The sequence below is a fragment of the Emiliania huxleyi genome (assembly GCF_000372725.1).
Source record: "Emiliania huxleyi CCMP1516 unplaced genomic scaffold EMIHUscaffold_39, whole genome shotgun sequence".
Taxonomy (NCBI): domain Eukaryota; phylum Haptophyta; order Isochrysidales; family Noelaerhabdaceae; genus Emiliania; species Emiliania huxleyi.
Window position 1 is genome coordinate 342,613 of NW_005199045.1, and position 16,572 is coordinate 359,184.

A 16,572-nucleotide genomic window follows, 5' to 3' on the forward strand; every position below is an offset into this window, starting at 1 on the left:
GGACTAGAGAGGCACGCTGGTGCACAGTTGGGGGCGAGAGCCGCCATCTTGGACCGTCAGGCGAGTATTTGCAACCGGGAGCTCGCCACCGCCCCTACTCCGCCGCCGCCGCCCTCCCGGTGGCAGATAATAGCCCAAGTCGAAGAGTGCGCCCAGCTCTCGGTATCTGGGTGGCAGGCGGGACTAGAGAGGCACGCTGGTGCACGGTTGGGGGCGAGAGCCGCCATCTTGGACCGTCAGGCGAGTATTTGCGACCGGGAGAGCTCGCCGCCGCCCCTAGCCCTACTCCGCCGCCGCCGCCCTCCCGAGGGCAGATAACAGCCCAAGTCGAAGAGTGCGCCCTGCTCTCGGTATCTGGGTGGCAGGCGGGACTAGAGAGGCACGCTGGTGCACGGTTGGGGGCGAGAGCCGCCATCTTGGACCGTCAGGCGAGTATTTGCAAAACCGGGAGCTCGCCGCCGCCCCTACTCCGCCGCCGCCGCCCTCCCGAGGGCAGATAATAGCCCAAGTCGAAGAGTGCGCCCAGCTCTCGGTATCTGGGTGGCAGGCGGGACTAGAGAGGCACGCTGGTGCACGGTTGGGGGCGAGAGCCGCCATCTTGTACCGTCAGGCGAGTATTTGCGACCGGGAGCTCGCCGCCGCCCCTACACACCCCAGATCTCACTCTCACGGCAAAAGCGTCGAGAGCGAGGGGATAGAGTCGCGATGTCTGCGTACTCGCGTGCCCACGCCTCGCCAAAGCCTCGACGGCGTGATGATCGACATCAGCTCACGCAGACCACGTCGAGTCCACGTCCAACCTCTCGCTCGAGATCGCCCGAGATCGACGAGATCGCGATCTCGTCTCGAGATGAAGGGAGAGTAGGAGGCGGCGGCGCTGCCATCGCGCCCCACGCCTCGCCAAAGCCTCGACGGCGTGATGATCGACATCAGCTCACGCAGACAACGTCGAGTCCATGTCCAACCTCTCGCTCGAGTTCGCCCGAGATCAGCGCGATCGCGATCTCGCCCAGAGATGAAGGGAGAGTAGGTGGCGGCGGCGCTGCCATCGCGCCCCACGCCTCGCCAAAGTCTCGACGGCGTGATGATCGACATCAGCTCACGCAGACCACGTCGAGTCCATGTCCGACATCTCGCTCGAGATCGCCCCCGAGATCGCCCGAGATCGCCGAGATCGCGATCTCGTCTCGAGATGAAGGATGATTGGGCGGCGGCGGCGCGGGCGGTGCACGCGACCGGGAGAGGCCCTTTTGATGCAAAACATGGCGAAATAAAAAATCGACGCGTCCGTCATCCTACTCCCCGCAATCCGAGGTTCATCTGGAGGCGATGTGTGTCTGTGACCGCTCTACTCAGGGAACTGCCACTGCGACACTTGGCCGTTGCCATAGTAGTAGCAGCCGTGCTCTGCCGACCAAGCCGACGACCAGCCGGCTGGCAGCTGCGGGGGAGCGGGCGGCTGTGTTGATGCGGCGACCGCCGGCGCGGCCGGCGCCGGCGCCGGCGCCGGCGCCGCAAACTGCTGGTACACCTCTTTGCCCCGCCCATCGGTGGTGAGGGTGAGCTCCGGCTGGACCTCATCGCTGTCGGAGCTCTCCGCGCCGGCGCCGCCGCCATCCGACTGGTCATCGTACTGGTCGCGCCCGGCAGCTCCCTCAGCATCCTCGGAATCTTCGCCGGAGGAGAGTGGCGGCGGTGGTGCCGGTGCCGGGCGTGCCTGCGGCTGCTCCACTTTCTTGAAGCGTCTGAAACCGCTAGACATCTGGGCCGGCACGAGGCCTCTCGTGCCGTCTTCGAGCTCCACCTCGAACCAAGCAGCGTCGAGGTTGACGTCGCCATCTGCGTCGACAAACGCACCGCCCTCGCCGGTCGTGTAGCGCACCACTGTCACAACCTCGTCGTTGATGACGCTCACGTACGAGCGGGTGTCACCCGCTTCCTTCGCCTGCTTCGCCTGCTTGGATGCGGACCAGCCCCTGGTCGCACGCACGCGGACCGCCGAGCCGGTGGCGGCCATGCGCTTCGGTGGCGGCTCGCTGTTCGCCGCTGCGCCAGCGATAGAGCGTGCCTTGGTCAGCGTGTCATTCAGCTGCGTGATGAGGCCCTCGTACTTGTCGCGCAGAATCGCGATCTGCGGCAGCGCGCGCGCGGCAATCAAATATGACGCGTCACTAGTTGGCCGGCGCTGCACGGTGTTGTGGTGCCCTGAAGACGGCGACGAGGAGGACGAAGACTACTATAGCGCTACCATTGTTGCATACAATAGCCGCTGTGCCCCCCGCAAGGGACGCTTCCTCCTCCACTTTGATTGCGGCCTGCGCAAGCGCGTGCAACTGCCAGACGAAACAGTGCGTATCATGACGAGGCGCGTCTCCAGCTGTAGCTGCCAGAAGTCACCCGGCGGTGTGGCTGGCTGCTGCGAGGGCACTGACGGCTGTGAGGAGCTGCCGCGCCCATGGGAGGCGGAGCCGAAGTAACCACACGCTGGTTGGTGCTGTTATTTGCGTAGCTAGGACGGCTCGCAGAGTGTGTCACACGTGAGTGAGAGACATACGATACGTGATAGAGTACTTTGCATGTTCATACTCATTGTTCATACACACACGGACACACGTGTTTCCTACCACCACTCAAACGTTCGTCCGTTCCGCAGTTCTCGTACAGCTCTTCGAGCTCCACCCAGCGTGTGTCGGTGAAACCCGAGAGTCGTGTTCATCCTCTCCAAACTCACCGCGCGTGAGGTAGCAAATAGTGTGTCGGCAGCAGTCAGCTTGTTGCGCCGCTTCTTTCCGATCAGTTGATCGGGGTCGCACAAGCGCATGCGGAGCACCGCCTCGATCTTGTAGCAGAATGTTGGCACGACCGCGTCGTCCGCACCGCCGCCTGCAAGCCGTGCCTGGCGCCGATGCTGCCTTTTGCGTTTTGGCACTTGTAGCGAGCACACATGGTGCGGTGCGCGTACTTGAGCAGGCGGTGCGCGCCGCAGTTGGCACAGGGGCCCTGGGAGTATGGCGTGCTGCGGCATATGTGGACGCGTCCAGGTATTTTTCGGGTAAACCTGGACTTTCTCGGGTATACCCGGGTTTTACCTGGGTCTTGGGCAGGCACCCCCCTGTCGGTCGAGCAGTCTTGGCTCCCGCGAGGTGTACCCCCCTCTCGGTCAGAGGCCTGGCCAGGGGCACCTGTAGGGGGGTACCACCACCCCCCTCATGCTCACACGTCTTGCGAGAATGGGGGCGGCTAGGTGCGAGGGGGGGGGTGTTTGAAGATGACGCGCATACAACTACCACACGCTTATGCCGAGGCCTTCGAGGAGGACCCCTACGCTGATGAGTCGCCGGCCGAAATGCGGTCCCTTGCGAGGTTGGCCGGCGTTAACCCCGGATTCGTGACCGACTGGTTCATGTGGGCGCGCGCAGCGGGCGGCGTCGGCGGTGACGAGCCCGGCGACCGCGGCCGCGTCGCACAGGCCGAGCGGCGAGCGGAGAATGCGGGCGCGCGAGCGGATGCGGCGGCGAGGGCGGCAGCGCAGGCTCAGGCGAGCCTCGCGCAGCAGCAGCAGATGGCCCTGTCCGTGTACGGCGAGACGGTCTCGATCCGGCCCGACCACCTTCCCTCCCAGTGGCTCGACACGCGGCCGAACTCATCGCCCGAGTGGGCGCCCCTCCTCGACACCGGCAACGGCGCAGCCACGATGGTCTCGGAGTCGGTCGCGTGTGCCGCCGGGCTGCGCGCCAGCCCGCACCGCATGACCATCGCCGGCGTGAACGGCGTGGACGAGTATCCGATGGCCTACTGCCGCGTGCGGATCCGCGGCGTCGAACAGCGCGTGTGTGCCGCAATCGGCGGGGCGCAGGGCATACTGGTCGGCCGCGATGTGATCGAGCCAATGCTTGACATGGGCCACGCGATCGCGGGCTTCTCGCATCTCGGCCGTGCGCGGCAACAACGGGGGCGCGTACAGCATTCGCCGGCTCTGAGGTTTGCTGGCTGGTGTGGCCGCCCATGCATGCGTACGCCCCTGATGACATCGGGAGACCGCACAAAGTCCAGCCTACGGGTTCTCGAGGCGGCTTCGGTGCTCCCCCCCGCCCCCCCCCCCACCTCTGAGTTCTGTACTCTCTCTTGAGATGAGAATGAGATGTCTGGAGATTCGATCTGGAGATCTCGAGCTGGACATCGCGGCCTCCCGGTCGCCGGTAGGGGCAGCACAGTCTCACACTGCTGACTCCTCTCCTGCGGCAGAGACGGGCGGGGTGTGTGCGAGAGCTGAGAGGTGGCGGGGGGAGGCGCCATGGGAGGCGCGCACTGGGCGCGCCGCGCTGCGTATAACAAAAAGACAATGCTCGTCATGTCCCTAAATCCCATCTCGTCTCAGAGTTTGACCGTTTTATTTATGTCACTTTACTCACACGAACTGCAGGCTAGCCAGCAGAGACCCCCTCCGGCTACCGGCTCCGCTCTCTCCTCCGTCCTCGCCGCTGCGAGCGCCGCCTCGATCGCGGCCGCCGCCTCGGCGGGGACGGCTTCGGTGCTACCCGCCGTGTCGTGCTCCTCCGCCTCCCGCTTCGTGAGGAGAATCGCGTTGTCCACCGCCGCCGGCCGATCGGCACGCCACCGCGTCAGGACGAGCGCCGCGCGGCCGCCCAGCGAGCTCGCCGTCTTTGCGCACCTGCGGCGCGAAGCGGTGCAGCGGTGCGTGGCTCGCGGGCCGCAGAGAGGAGGTCGGGACACGCCACCCGCGGGCCACGGGCGACCCGTGCGTCGCGCTACCGTGTGTGCCGCGTGTGGGTGTGGCCCCGCCGCGCGTGCTAGATCGGGGCGTGCGAGGCCGGCTCGCTAATGGCGGACTGCGGCGGGGGCAGGGCGAGGCGGCACCGGCGGCCGTAGACCTCGTTGACGAGGTACGCGACGTCCTCGGGCCAGAGGCCATCGAAGGCGTCGCCGCCGCGCGCGCCAAAGACATCCCGCTCGCGCCGCGCCACCGCGCGCCACATGTCGGCCCGTGTACTCCGCGAGAGGAGCGGCGCCGCCGGCTGCAGCTCGAGGCCGGCCAACGCGCAAATGGCAGCCGAAGCGGCGAGCTGGCCGAGCCCCGCCGCCGCGACCGCGGCGGAGGCGCCGCCCGCGGCGGCGGCGGGCGGCGGCGCGCGCGGCCACGCCGCCACCGAGGGCGAGACGGACGTCACGACGAGCTGGTCGAGCAGCGGCTGCGGCGTCGGCGGCGAGCTGCGGCCGCCGCGGCGGAGCTCGGTGCGGAGGTGGCGGATGAGACGCCTCGCGTCGGGCGCGAAGCTCACGTCGTGCAGGTACGTGAGGCACTGGTGCGTCGCCGACGCCACGCCGTCCGCCGCCGCGTCGCCAAGCACCGCAAAGGCCCGCACGCCTTTGCCGTCGCAATAGGCGAGGCCGGCGGCGGCGGCGGCGGGGTCGCGGATGCAGAGCAATACGAGGTCGGCGCCGCGCAGCAGAGATGGCGCGTTGGAGGCGCATAGCCGCGCGCGGCACACCTCGGCCGCGAGCGCGGGGACGGTCTCCCGAAGCGCCTCGCGCGAGACCTCCGCGCGGCCGCGGCCGACGTCTGCTGCCGTCGCCACCGCGTGGTGCGCGAGCGAGTCGGCGGTCACGTCTGCCGGGTCGACGAGGCGCAGGCAGCCGACGCCGCAGCGGCCAAGCAGCGCCGCCGCCTGGCTGCCCGAGGCGCCGAGCCCGACGATGACGACGAGCGAGCGGCTCAGCGCGCCCTGCGCCTCATCGCCAAGAAAGGACCAGTTGCGCGAGAGCTGCTCTCCGAGCAGGTCGGCTGGCTCGCGACGGAGCGCAGCCTCGCGCTGCGCGAGCAGCTCCGCCTTGCCAGCAGCCTTGACGGGAGGCTGCGCTAGGGTGGCGGCCACTGCTGCTGCCGCTGCCGCCGCCGCCACGGCCACCGCCGTGGCCACGCCCAGCGGCACTGCTTGAGTCAGCCGCGGAGATGGGCGAACCGCGGCGGCGGCGGCGGCGGCGGCGGCGGCGGCGGCGGCGCGAGTGGACTCGGCGACGGTGGCAAGCGAGGCTGCGATCATATGTTATCGATCAACACTTTCGATAGACCGAAAGTAAGATCGTTCGCCGGCCATGCCCATGTAACGCACTTGTGCTCGCTTTTTTTGATTTTTTGGTTTAGAAGTGTCTCCAAGTCTTCTGGACCCATCGATGGCCGTCGCCTCGACGCCGCTCGTCGCGGCACCATCGTGCCCGGCCTGGGCGAAGCGTCGTCGCGGGTTCCCGCCGCAGTTCGACGGCAAGCCGTGCGAGCCTGCCGAGGAGGAGGACATGTGGCTGTGCAGAGCCGACGGCCGCGCGCGCAGCACCGCCGACCTGAAGCGCCTGGCGACCGCCGCTCGGGTGCGAGCGAAACGAGCAGGAGATGCAGCCGCCGCGAACACGCGCGATCGGCAGGCGCGCGACCAGCGCCGCCGGCAGCGTGAGCAGCACGACCGGCGCGCAGCGCCGGCGGTCGCCAAGACCGTGCGCCCACAACGCGGCCAGTGCGGCTGCCCGGCGCACGCGGTGTGCGGCATGTGCGTCGACCAGGGCAAGCTCGCCGCGGCCGAGCAGGCGGCCATCGACCTGGAGACGCGCTTCCACGCCTCGACGAACGTCGTCATGGACCTGGAGCGGCCCGAGGACGAGACGGCGGCGCTGCTGCAGCGCTGCGTGCACGTCTCCGACGAGACGAAGCGGCGGCTGCTGGGCGAGTGGAGCGACGAGCGCATGGCGCACGCGCTGCCGCTGCACGCATGCGCCTCGTGCGGCGTGCGCGACCCGTCGCTGACGTACACGCGGGTTGACGTGTCGGCGCTGCCGCGTACTGTGTCTGTGCGCGTAGCCGGCGGCGAAGACGAGACGCGGCACGTGTTTGAGCTCTCGCCCGAGCAGTGCGCTAAGTATCGAGGTCTTCAAAACAAAAAGGTGCGCCTTGCGTTTCCCAACGGCGCGAGCAACGACCGTCCCAACGGCGACGGTACGCACGAATTCCGCGACGTCGCGCGTTAGAAGAGTGGTGAAATTTAGAAAAGGAGTTGCGGTGTTGATCGCCGCGGGAGCCCTCTTATGTGCAAAAATATATTCTTCACACGTTTTTCCTTTTTTGAGCCGCCTTCGGAAACAGCGCGAGCCGGCCATTCCATTATTCTTTTGTCGCCTAGCTCCGCGGACGGGCCCCTCCACCCTTCACGTGCGGATCATGTAGTCCCCACAATCGCTGTCGTGGGATCGCTTGTCATGTGAGAGCGGGCTTGTGTTCTTGGTTCATATGCTCTTTCTCATACGGTTCGTATGCTCTTTCTCATGCGTGCCGCCCCGCATGCCGCGGCTCAGCTTCAGGTGAGTTCATCTTGCCGGCGGTACCCGACGCTGCTCGAACGGCAGTTGTCGACCGCCGGCAGTTGACCGGCAACGCGGCAAGATGAAGTCCACTGCGCTCGAAAAGAATACCACCGGAAGCGCCTCGCCGAGGCGCACAATAGTCCCCAGTCTGGCAACGGCCAGTTCTGTCATCCTGGTGATCTCTGGTGCCGCTCAAGGAAACGGGAAGCGGCGAAAGCCGACGGTTGGTAGGAATGGGGCTGGCCAGATCGAGTTTTGGATCTCGACGCGCGTCGAGAATAGTGCGATTTTTGGTGGCCCATTTTTCGCTTGGCATCGGTGAGAAATCGCACTATTTAAGGGCAAAAACCGATTTGCTGTGGGGTGCGTGAAGGGTTTCATTTTAAGGAGTTTGTGTGAGCTCTGTGCCTTGATCCTACCTCGAGGTAAAACATTTTCAGTGTATGTAGCTCTTACGTACATACATTCCCGTAGGTAGGAGGACTCTGCTGACAGGGTTTGCGATGAGGAGCGACCCGAAGGGTTTCTCGGAGGTGAGCGCACCACGAAGTCAGTTAGTTAGTTACTTAGTTAGTTAGGAAGGTGCAGAACAGCACGAACCGCCGAAGCGCAATTTTAAGAGAAAAGTAATGGTTATGCCGCCCACCCTTGGGGCGTCTGCCTCTTCTATATCTCTTGCAGCCCCTCGTGCCCATGTTTGACGGCAACATCTTGAAAGGCCCATCGGATGGTGTGCTCCCTCGGCATTCGGCCGAGATCTAGCTGCGTTGCATCTCCGGCGGTGGTGTTCCGCGGGGAGCTCATACTCAATGCGACGGATTTGCTCAGCACGGCCAACCACAGCCCCGCTTCTCGACCAGCCGCCAACCAAAGCCGGGCCACCAATGTACTTTGGCCCGCGTTCTGGGCTCCTGGCTTCATGTCGGACGGCGTGGTGAGCGTCGAGGTAGGCCCATTGCAGCCAGAGGCATTTGGACGCCTCGTGGCACAGTGCCAGCGACACGGTCGGCAGAAGCGCCTCCTACTCACCGCGGTCTCGCGGTATGGAAACCATTGGCACGTGATGGCGGACTCTTTTATGTATTCATGGGGGCTGTTGCATGAACAGGGGCTGCTCGACCCGACGGCTGATGAGGCCCTGCGGCCAACGATTGTCCTTCTCAACACGCTCAGAGAAGACACAAAGCAGCGCGGCGCCTGCTGCGTCAGCGATTCCCCTCTGCGGGCATCGGTCGGCCCTTGGACTGCTGTGTGGGCCGCTATGTCGAATCCCCGGGAGCCTCTCCGCACGCCCGCCTGGCTGCACCAGCATTCTATGCGCCGGCCCCAATGCTACGAGACCGTCGCCGTCGGCGGCTCGCCGAGCCTGGACTATTACCTGCCGAGCCGTACCGAGCAGGACTGGCAGCGACGTCGTGGGCTGCTGGGCGAGTACTTGCGCTGGGTCCGTGCGCGACTCGGAGTGGGGATCGGGCTGCCGCAAGTACCCACCGACCGCAACATACGGCTGTTGATGGTCGCGAGGCGTGGTGCTTCAGGGGTGAAGCGACGGATTGTCAACTTGGCTGCGCTCATTGCGGCGGCGCGCCGGAGGCCAGGGCTGGAGGTGACCGTGGTAGACTTTGCGCGATTGCCTCTGCGTGAGCAGATTGCACTCACATCGCGACACGACCTCTACGTTGGGATGCAAGGGACCTCGATGATGAACGCGATGTGGCTCCCTGCGCACGGCGTGCCGCTGATGGTGCTCGCTTGCGGCTGCTCACACCGCTCCAACTTCTTCAACTTGCTGCGCCACGGCGCGCCCGGCGTCCTCTACCAGTTTCGAGGCGAGGACCCGAGCAGGCCCGGCCAGAAGTGCTCCCGTTGCGCCCTGGGCGGCGTCTCGGCCAGCGTGCCGCTCCCATGCTTTCACCACATGCTGGGTCAGATGACCGTCCATGCACGGTGGGGCCTCACGCGGAATGCGCCGGAGCTTGTTTTGAACTCGACCGCCGCAGTCGAGCGCGTTCCGAGATCGCGGGCGCCGCTCTTTGTTTCGGATTCGAACGGGCAGCACTGCGCTCGCCCCACAGAGGCGAGCAGGACAGCGGGAGCAGAGCTGCGTGCGCGGCATTCCAAGTCACACCGCGGCGCGTGCGTGGACCACAACTCAATGTGCGTCAGCTGGGCAGCGGCCGGATACTGCACCAGCGGCAACGTGTATGAAAAGTTCATGCATTTAAAGTGCCCAGCCTCATGCGAATATTGCGCTCGAGTTCGCCGTCCATAACGCCCAGTCTACGCGGCACGGGCTACTCGGAGAGGTATCTACGGTGAGGGCTTGTTGTGTGTGGAGTGTCGTCTCTCTCTACACGTAATCGTGAAAGCACTCTCCCAGCTTTTATTTAGAATAGTTTAGAATTCACCCTGAGAGTAAGCGATAAATCAACAGACACCTCTCAGAGCTAGAACGCCGTTCGTCAGCAGGCAGGTCCAGGTGTGGAGGTGCGCGCCTACAGAGTGTGTAGACTGTAGTCGGCCCTTGCCGCTCTTTTTCTGTTTTTCTCGTCGTCAGTACGTTCATAGTAACGGTAATCCTACCGTAAAGTTGACACGTCGTGTGCGATGACACATCAGTCATCACACCACGCCAGCAACGCTCCTCGCTTTGTGGTGGGACATTCAGCACCTGGCTGGTTTCGGGCTCTTTGCAGTCGTAGGAGGTGCGCAGTCTACTCGTCGCCACCAATGGTTGCCTAGGTTCCCAGGGACACGATCCCGGTGTGAATCCGCTCCTGACAATAGGGTCTGCCACACACGTCCCATCGGAGCGACGAAGATTGCAAGATACAATGGCTGAGCTGGCAGTGAACTCATCCAACTCAACCACGTACGTTGCGTGCCGCGGAGTGTGATGACGCGTCGCGTCGGCGAACGAGTGGAGCACAAGGCGCTCTTGACCAACGCCCCCTGCGGCACGTTCCGCCTCACGCAGCGACGCAGCCCGCCGTGCGAACGCGCACCCCCGGGGCTAGGGCTCTCTTGCCCGCAACCTGATGCCAACCATCCGGCCCGCTGGGTGCGCTTCTTAGCTCCCTGGCCCTGGATGTGCGGTTATTGACTGCACTCCAACAAGTGCTCCATCCAAGTGCTGAAAGCGGGGCCAAGATGGGAGAGTCTGGGAAGAGAATCAGAATATCTGAGCAGAAGAGGAACCTGGGAAGGGGAATCTGGTGAGAGGTACAATAGCAAGAATCCTTGTTTAGTAGAGCAGAATAGGAAAGGCAGAATCCTTAGGCGCGGACAGACTTCTCCATTACTCCGAGTCTGAGCGAGGGATTCGCTATGGTATGTTACTTGGAGCCTTCGTGAGAAAAACAATGAAAACAACTCTCTCTCACAGCAGACAGGCTCGACACAGGTGCTGACACAGGCGCGTGCTAGCACTAAAAAAAGAATTTTACCTGCCGCCGCGAGTACCAGGGTGGTCGCTACACCACCCCACCCGGCGATGGCGACGCGGGCCGGCGGCGGCTCGGGCGCACGCACACAGACGGTCCGCGCGCCGCGCGAGGGCTGCGGCTGCAAGCCCAATAGCGACGGTCTTTGCTGCGCCACCGGCCGGTGCCCCTGCCGCCAGAAGAATGCAAAGTGTGGCCCCGAGTGCAGCTGCGGCGGCATGAGCGGAGAGCGGGCGCCCATGTGCACGGGGCACGGCGCGCCGGCGGAGCGGCAGACGGTGAAGAAGGAGGGGCCCAACAAGGGGCGCCAGTTCTTCGCCTGCCCGCGCAAGCGAGACGAGCGATGCGACTTCTTCGCGTGGTGCGCTCCCAACGCAGGCTGCTGCGCCAACCCGCTCAACGCGGTCGATGGTGTCATCGACCTGGACGGGCCGGGCGGGGGCGTTCCTGATCCGCCCCCCGCCCGCGGCGGCGCCGGCCGTGGCGGCGCCGGCCGCGGGCGCGGGAGCGGCGGCGGCGGTGGCGGCCGCGGGCGGAAGCGCAAAGTCTGCGAGCTGGGGAGCGCCTGCCCTTTTCAGCACGAGCACCAGCACACCGCAGAGTACTCGCACCCGTCCGATGAGCCTGCGGCGCCGCAGTTGCAGCCCTTTGGGGGTGCCGGCGTTACTCTCGGAGGTGGTGGAGGAGGAGGAGGAGGAGGCGGAGGGAGGGGGAGGGGCAGAGGCAGGGGCGGCGGCGCCTCGAGTTCCGGAGATGGCATCGCACTCGGGCGCGCGCAGGGTGCCGGTGGCGGCGGCAGCAGCGAGGGCGAGCAGTGCGAGATCTGCGGCCGCATTGTGCCGTTTGCCGCCGCGGAGATGCACAGGGCTCAGCACGAGCGGAAAGGCGAGGTTGCGGCGCATCGCGAGAGGCAGGCGCGTGAGGCTGAGCGGCGGGAGATGGACGCGCAGTACGAGGAGAGCCTGCGGCAGGACCAGGAGCGCGAGGCGGCGGAACTGGCGGCGGCGGCGGCAGCGCGCCAGGCTGCGCGCGCCGAGGAGGGGGAGAGGCGGCGACGCGAGGAGGCTGCAGCGGCGGCGGCGGAGAGGCGCGCGAGGGAGCGCGAGGCGCTGGAGCCGGAGCCGCAGCCGGGCACGCCGGGCGTGGCGACCATCTGTGTCGTGCTGCCGAACGGAACACGCATGACGCGTCGCTTCCGCGCCGACTCGCCGATGTGGGCGGTCTTTGCGTGGCTGCGCTCCCTCGAGGAGCTCGCGCCCTTCCGCGCGTGGGAGCCGGTCGCGCCGGCCGGCCACGCCGTGGACGGGCCTCTCTACGAGAGTGGCGAGACGCTGGAGGAGCTCAAGCTGGCTCCGAGCGCGCTGCTGCGGCTGCGCGTCGAGGAGGAGGAGGAGTGAGGAGGAGCGAGGAGGAGGTGGTGGTGGAGTGCAGAGGCCTCGTTGTACGGCGCGGCTAGCCCGCTGCTGGTACCATGCATGTACGCATCCCATGGACCCATCCATCGACGTTAGTGTGCTCGCGCGCCTTGGGTCAGGTCGCCAAGAAACGCGCACGCCCCTGTCCTGCCAAGCCCAAGAGGCGTGTGCGGCGCGCTCGCAGCCGGTGCGCAACTGAGTCTCAGTGTACACACTGATCACTGTGCATCACTGCGCTCGAGTCACAAACTGCGTCTGTCTGGGTGCGCCACGCCACACCTGCAGCTGCACCTCTCGGGCCTGCACGATGCTGCTGCAACCTGCGTGTGAGGCTTTCGTGTGCCGCCTGGCACAATCCACAAAACGGTTTTGAGGAAAACGAGTTCCGCCTCCTGAGCTCTGACCTCTGTGTTCCAATACACGTAAAAAGCTCTCTGCGAGCCCGCGATCACACAGTGTCACACAGCGCCGCGCGCCGAAAGGGGAGACTGGACGGGACGCGAGATGAGAGACCCCGGAGAGCGAGTGGCGCAGGCGCGAGGGGCCGGGCAGCGTTCGCGCTGACCCCGGACACACCTGCGCCCACACAGCGGAGGAGTCACAGGACACAACCGTCACAGCGCACACGACTACGTTAGACGCTCTGGAGCGCGCGAGCCGTCTAGAAAGGCACGACGCTCCGCTCCTCCTCACTTGCCCATAAGGTTGGCGAACGGGTCGGGCGCCGGCGCGGCAGCCGGCGGCTCCGGCGCCGCCATCGACATGCCTATGGGAGAGGCTCCAAGGAGGTTGAGGGGAGGCTCCAGACGGTGCTCCGCTGCAGGGAGGGCGGCTCGCCACCGCCCATGCCGCCCCCCATGGGCACGCTGCCCATTCCTCCCATGGGCTGGCCCATCCCGCCGCCCATCCCTCCCATGGGCGCCATGCCACCCATCGGGCGCATGCCACCCATGCCGCCCATGCCGCCCATCGGGGCGCCCGGCTGCATCCCTCCGCCGCCCATCCCTCCCATCGGCTGCATGCCGCCTGATCGGAGCCAGCACGGGGTGAGGAGTGCGAGAGGAGAGAGCAGCGAGGGGCGAGGGGTGGCGCACCCATGCCGCCCATCGGGCGCATCCCGCCGCCCATGCCGCCATTCATCCCGCCGCCCATCGGCGGCATCGGCCCCGCGCCCATCGGCACGCCGCCCCCAATCGGCGGCCGCACTGCCGGCGCCATGGTGGGGATGGAGGCGAGGCCGAGCCCGCTCCCCTTCCCCATCGCGGCGGGCGGCGACGGCGCGCTCGCGGCCGCGGCCGCGCCGCTGCCGTTGGCGGAGGGAGGCGCCTCCCCCGTCGCCAGGCCGAGCATCGCATTCTCCAGCATCGCCTCTGCGGCCGACTTTGGCGGCGCCGCAGGCTGGGTCGCCGCCGCAGAGTCGAAGTCGCCAAAGTCCGCCCCAAAGCTGTCGCCGCCGGCGGCAGGGGGCGCGGCGAGCCCGGCGGGCGCCGGCCCGTCCAGGCCGAAGAGGTCGCCTCCGCCCAGCGCGCCGGGCGGCGGAGCGGCGGGCGGGGCACCCGCCGGCGGCCCGTCCATGAGGCCAAATAGGTCGCCGCCGCCGGCGCCGCCGCCTGCGGCGGCGGCCGCGGCGGCCGCGGCGGGCGTGGGGAGCTTGCCGAGGCTGATGCCGCCGCCGCCGGCGGCGTGGCGTGGCCGCTCCCGCCCCTCGCGGTTGATGTTGACCTTGATCGAGCCAATGTTGGCCGAGAGGCCGCTCGCAGCCGTCGGCGCGCCCGCTGGCGCGGGCACGGGCGCGGGCGCGGGCGCGTCGACGTCGAAGAGGTTGACGTTGGAGGGCGCCGGCGCGGGGTCGTTCGACTTGAGCGCGTCGAAGGCGGCGCCGAAGCCGTCGTCCGGCGCCCACTCCTCCCGCTTGGGAGCCTCGTCTCGCTTGGCAGGCTTGTCGGAGGACGAGATGCCGACAAACTTGCCCGCGACCGAGTCGGCCGACTCGCGCCGCTTCTTCTGCAGGTTGGAGCTGTTGTCGAGCAGCTCGATGATGTCGTTCGCCTTGGCCTGCACCTTGCCTGCCTCGTTGAAGTCGGTGCTTGAGAAGGACTGGAGCACCTGCGGCGGCAGCACGGGCAGCAGCGGTGCGGGCGGCACAGGGGAGCAGCGAGGGAGAGGAGGAGAGGAGAGGCCTGTCTTCAAAACCTCGGCTACACCTCGGCTACATCCCGGCTGTATCTCGGAGGGCGAGGGCGCCTTGATGTCGGTCTTCATGTCGATCGTCTCTTCGAGCGCGCGGTCGGGCCCGTGCAGCAGCGTCGACTCGAGGAGCAGCAGCGTCTTGAGCATCACACGCGGCCGCTGGTTGGAACGGAGCACGTTCTGCCAGATGGCCGACAAGATGATGCGGTAGTCGTCCTCGCGGTGCGTCGCGCGGCCCAGCTCGTAGAGCAGCGACGAGGACGGCATCTGCTGGTCGTTGGAGAGGCAGTCGGTCAGCTTGCGGTCTAGCTCGTTCGACGGGAAGAGCGTCTGCATCGACTGCAGCTGCTTGCTGGCCGCAGACGCGTACTCGGTCGCGGACGACACCAAGCCGCCCACCAAGCTGGTGAGACCCATCACCGGGTCCGAGCCCGAGGAGCGCCGATCGCGGTCGGCGGCGTACTTGAAGTCCTCGTCCGAGAAGCCCTTGCGCCCCTTGTCGTTGTTCCGGCCGCCGCCACCGCCGCCGCCGCCGCCGCCGCCGCCACCGCCACCGCCGCCGCCACTCATCTCGGCCGCCGACACACCGCCGTACTTGTTGCGCGTCGCCCGCGCCTTGTCGCGCTCCGCGTTGAGCGCCTCCTCTGAGGTGAGCATCTCGACGAGCTGGCGCGCCTTTTGGGGCGGCGGGCGAGGCAAATGAGGGCGGCGGCGGCGAGGGCGGCGGTCGCGTGGGTGGAAGAGTGATGAGGCGCGGGCGAGAAGAGATGCGGCAGTGAGGAGAGAGGCGCCGGCGAGGGCAGCAGCGGCGCAGCAGTCCCGCGAGGGAGGCGCAGAACGAGAGAGGCGAAAGCGAGGAGGGGCGTTGGCGAGAGGCAACAGCGGTGCAGCGTTTCGCCTTTTCGCGCACGTTGACACCCTGGTCCTTTCCGTCGGGGTCAACGTACTCGAACTTTTGGAGCTTTTTGATCTCGCGCAGGTGATCCTTGGCGTCCTCGATCACGCGCTCCGAGCCGTGGCGTAGGATGTAGTCGAGCATGTTTAGCGTCTTGTAGGTGACGCGCCTAGGCGCAAGCGGGCTCCACTGACGGTCGGTGGTGCAGCTCCAATGTCGGGGCCGATGGCAGGGGAAGGCGGCGCACCACAGCGCGCCCTGGTTCTGCGCACTCCTCCAGACGAAGAGCATCACTGTCTTGAAGTCGTCGTACGCAAAGGTGGCGCGGGAGATCTCCTGCAGCATCGTGCCTGCGCAGACCGGAGCGCAGACACACACGCTCAGAGAGCCACGGCAGGGGTGTCGCGCCGGGCTGCCGTGGAGAAGAGGCCCGGCCGGGCGGAGGGAGGACGGTGGCGGCTGGCGTCGCGCGCGGCGCGTGCAGGGCAGCGCCGCTTCTCTCAAGGCGCACTCGACGCTCCCCACGGCTCGTTGCTCGTCGCCTCGGCGAGCTTGCGCTCCAGCTCCGAGCCGGCCATCATCGTGGACGCCTGCTGAGCCGCATTCTTCGCGTAGCCTGCGATATCGCTGAAGGACTTCACCCAGTCACTGCTCATCTTTACACGCGCTGACAGCGTGCGGCGCCGCGAAGAGCACACTAGCAAAAGGTGCAGGCCGAAAAAAAATTGCGGCCAGAAATAGGGAATAGAAACACACCGTACGTACCCGAGCGAAGGGCCGAGCGGGAGGAGGACGGGGAAGATGACTCAAGGACGAACCAGTGGAAATTCAGTTGTCAGATGTCACGATGCATCCGAAGGGGACCCCAGCGCCGGCATCATCCGTAGAGGCACAAGTGTTCGAAGAGAGAGTGGACCTGAGCAACAACATGACGTGTAGGCAAATGATCGGAGTGGGAGTCAGAAATGTGGTCCTTGCGCGAGGGGAGCTTGATAGACTCGAGGGGCCAGGATACGCCGCGAGGAGGACGGAGTTGCGCAAGGCGAAAGAAGCCGCGAGAACAAGGGATCGGCAGGCGGCGGCGTCGCAGGACGAGGCAGAAGAGAACGACGCGACAGAGGAGGAAGTGACAAGGGAGAGACCGACGAGAGTGGGACGGCCGCGAGGTGGCATGAAGGTTGCAGCGAGAAGCGGCGAGAGACTGCGAAAAGAGATACGAAGAGGCAGACTCCCCAGGGTGGGCGACGGCTAGCGCACCACA

The 16,572-nt window shown here is 66.5% G+C and overlaps 5 protein-coding genes across 5 annotated transcripts; 2 read left to right on the plus strand and 3 right to left on the minus strand.

The window, feature by feature from the left end:
• Positions 1-1,348: 1,348 nt before the first annotated feature.
• EMIHUDRAFT_102317 (hypothetical protein) lies at positions 1,349-2,821 on the minus strand (the record flags this gene model as incomplete). The annotated part of the gene is made up of 2 exons (XM_005771192.1): positions 1,349-2,131; positions 2,732-2,821. 2 exons carry the CDS (start codon positions 2,819-2,821, stop codon positions 1,349-1,351), a joined length of 873 nt encoding a protein of 290 aa, XP_005771249.1.
• A 1,583-nt stretch (positions 2,822-4,404) lies between these two features.
• On the minus strand, positions 4,405-6,062 carry EMIHUDRAFT_102319 (hypothetical protein; the record flags this gene model as incomplete). Its single annotated transcript, XM_005771193.1, has 2 exons — positions 4,405-4,672; positions 4,879-6,062. 2 exons carry the CDS (start codon positions 6,060-6,062, stop codon positions 4,405-4,407), a joined length of 1,452 nt encoding a protein of 483 aa, XP_005771250.1.
• Positions 6,063-6,158: 96 nt separating this feature from the next.
• EMIHUDRAFT_436162 (hypothetical protein) lies at positions 6,159-7,057 on the plus strand. The gene is made up of 2 exons (XM_005771194.1): positions 6,159-6,964; positions 7,019-7,057. Exons 1-2 carry the CDS (start codon positions 6,193-6,195, stop codon positions 7,033-7,035), a joined length of 789 nt encoding a protein of 262 aa, XP_005771251.1. The 5' UTR covers positions 6,159-6,192; the 3' UTR covers positions 7,036-7,057.
• A 1,004-nt stretch (positions 7,058-8,061) lies between these two features.
• On the plus strand, positions 8,062-9,640 carry EMIHUDRAFT_209419 (hypothetical protein; the record flags this gene model as incomplete). The annotated part of the gene is made up of 3 exons (XM_005771195.1): positions 8,062-8,098; positions 8,319-8,428; positions 8,504-9,640. The coding sequence occupies 3 exons, from the start codon at positions 8,062-8,064 to the stop codon at positions 9,638-9,640; spliced, it is 1,284 nt and encodes a 427-aa protein (XP_005771252.1).
• A 2,995-nt stretch (positions 9,641-12,635) lies between these two features.
• EMIHUDRAFT_436167 (EpsinR) lies at positions 12,636-16,004 on the minus strand. Its single transcript, XM_005771196.1, has 6 exons — positions 15,823-16,004; positions 15,559-15,661; positions 15,315-15,480; positions 14,471-15,091; positions 14,120-14,332; positions 12,636-12,972 (listed from the first exon to the last, which is right to left on the minus strand). The coding sequence occupies exons 1-6, from the start codon at positions 15,965-15,967 to the stop codon at positions 12,916-12,918; spliced, it is 1,305 nt and encodes a 434-aa protein (XP_005771253.1). The 5' UTR covers positions 15,968-16,004; the 3' UTR covers positions 12,636-12,915.
• Positions 16,005-16,572: the final 568 nt, after the last annotated feature.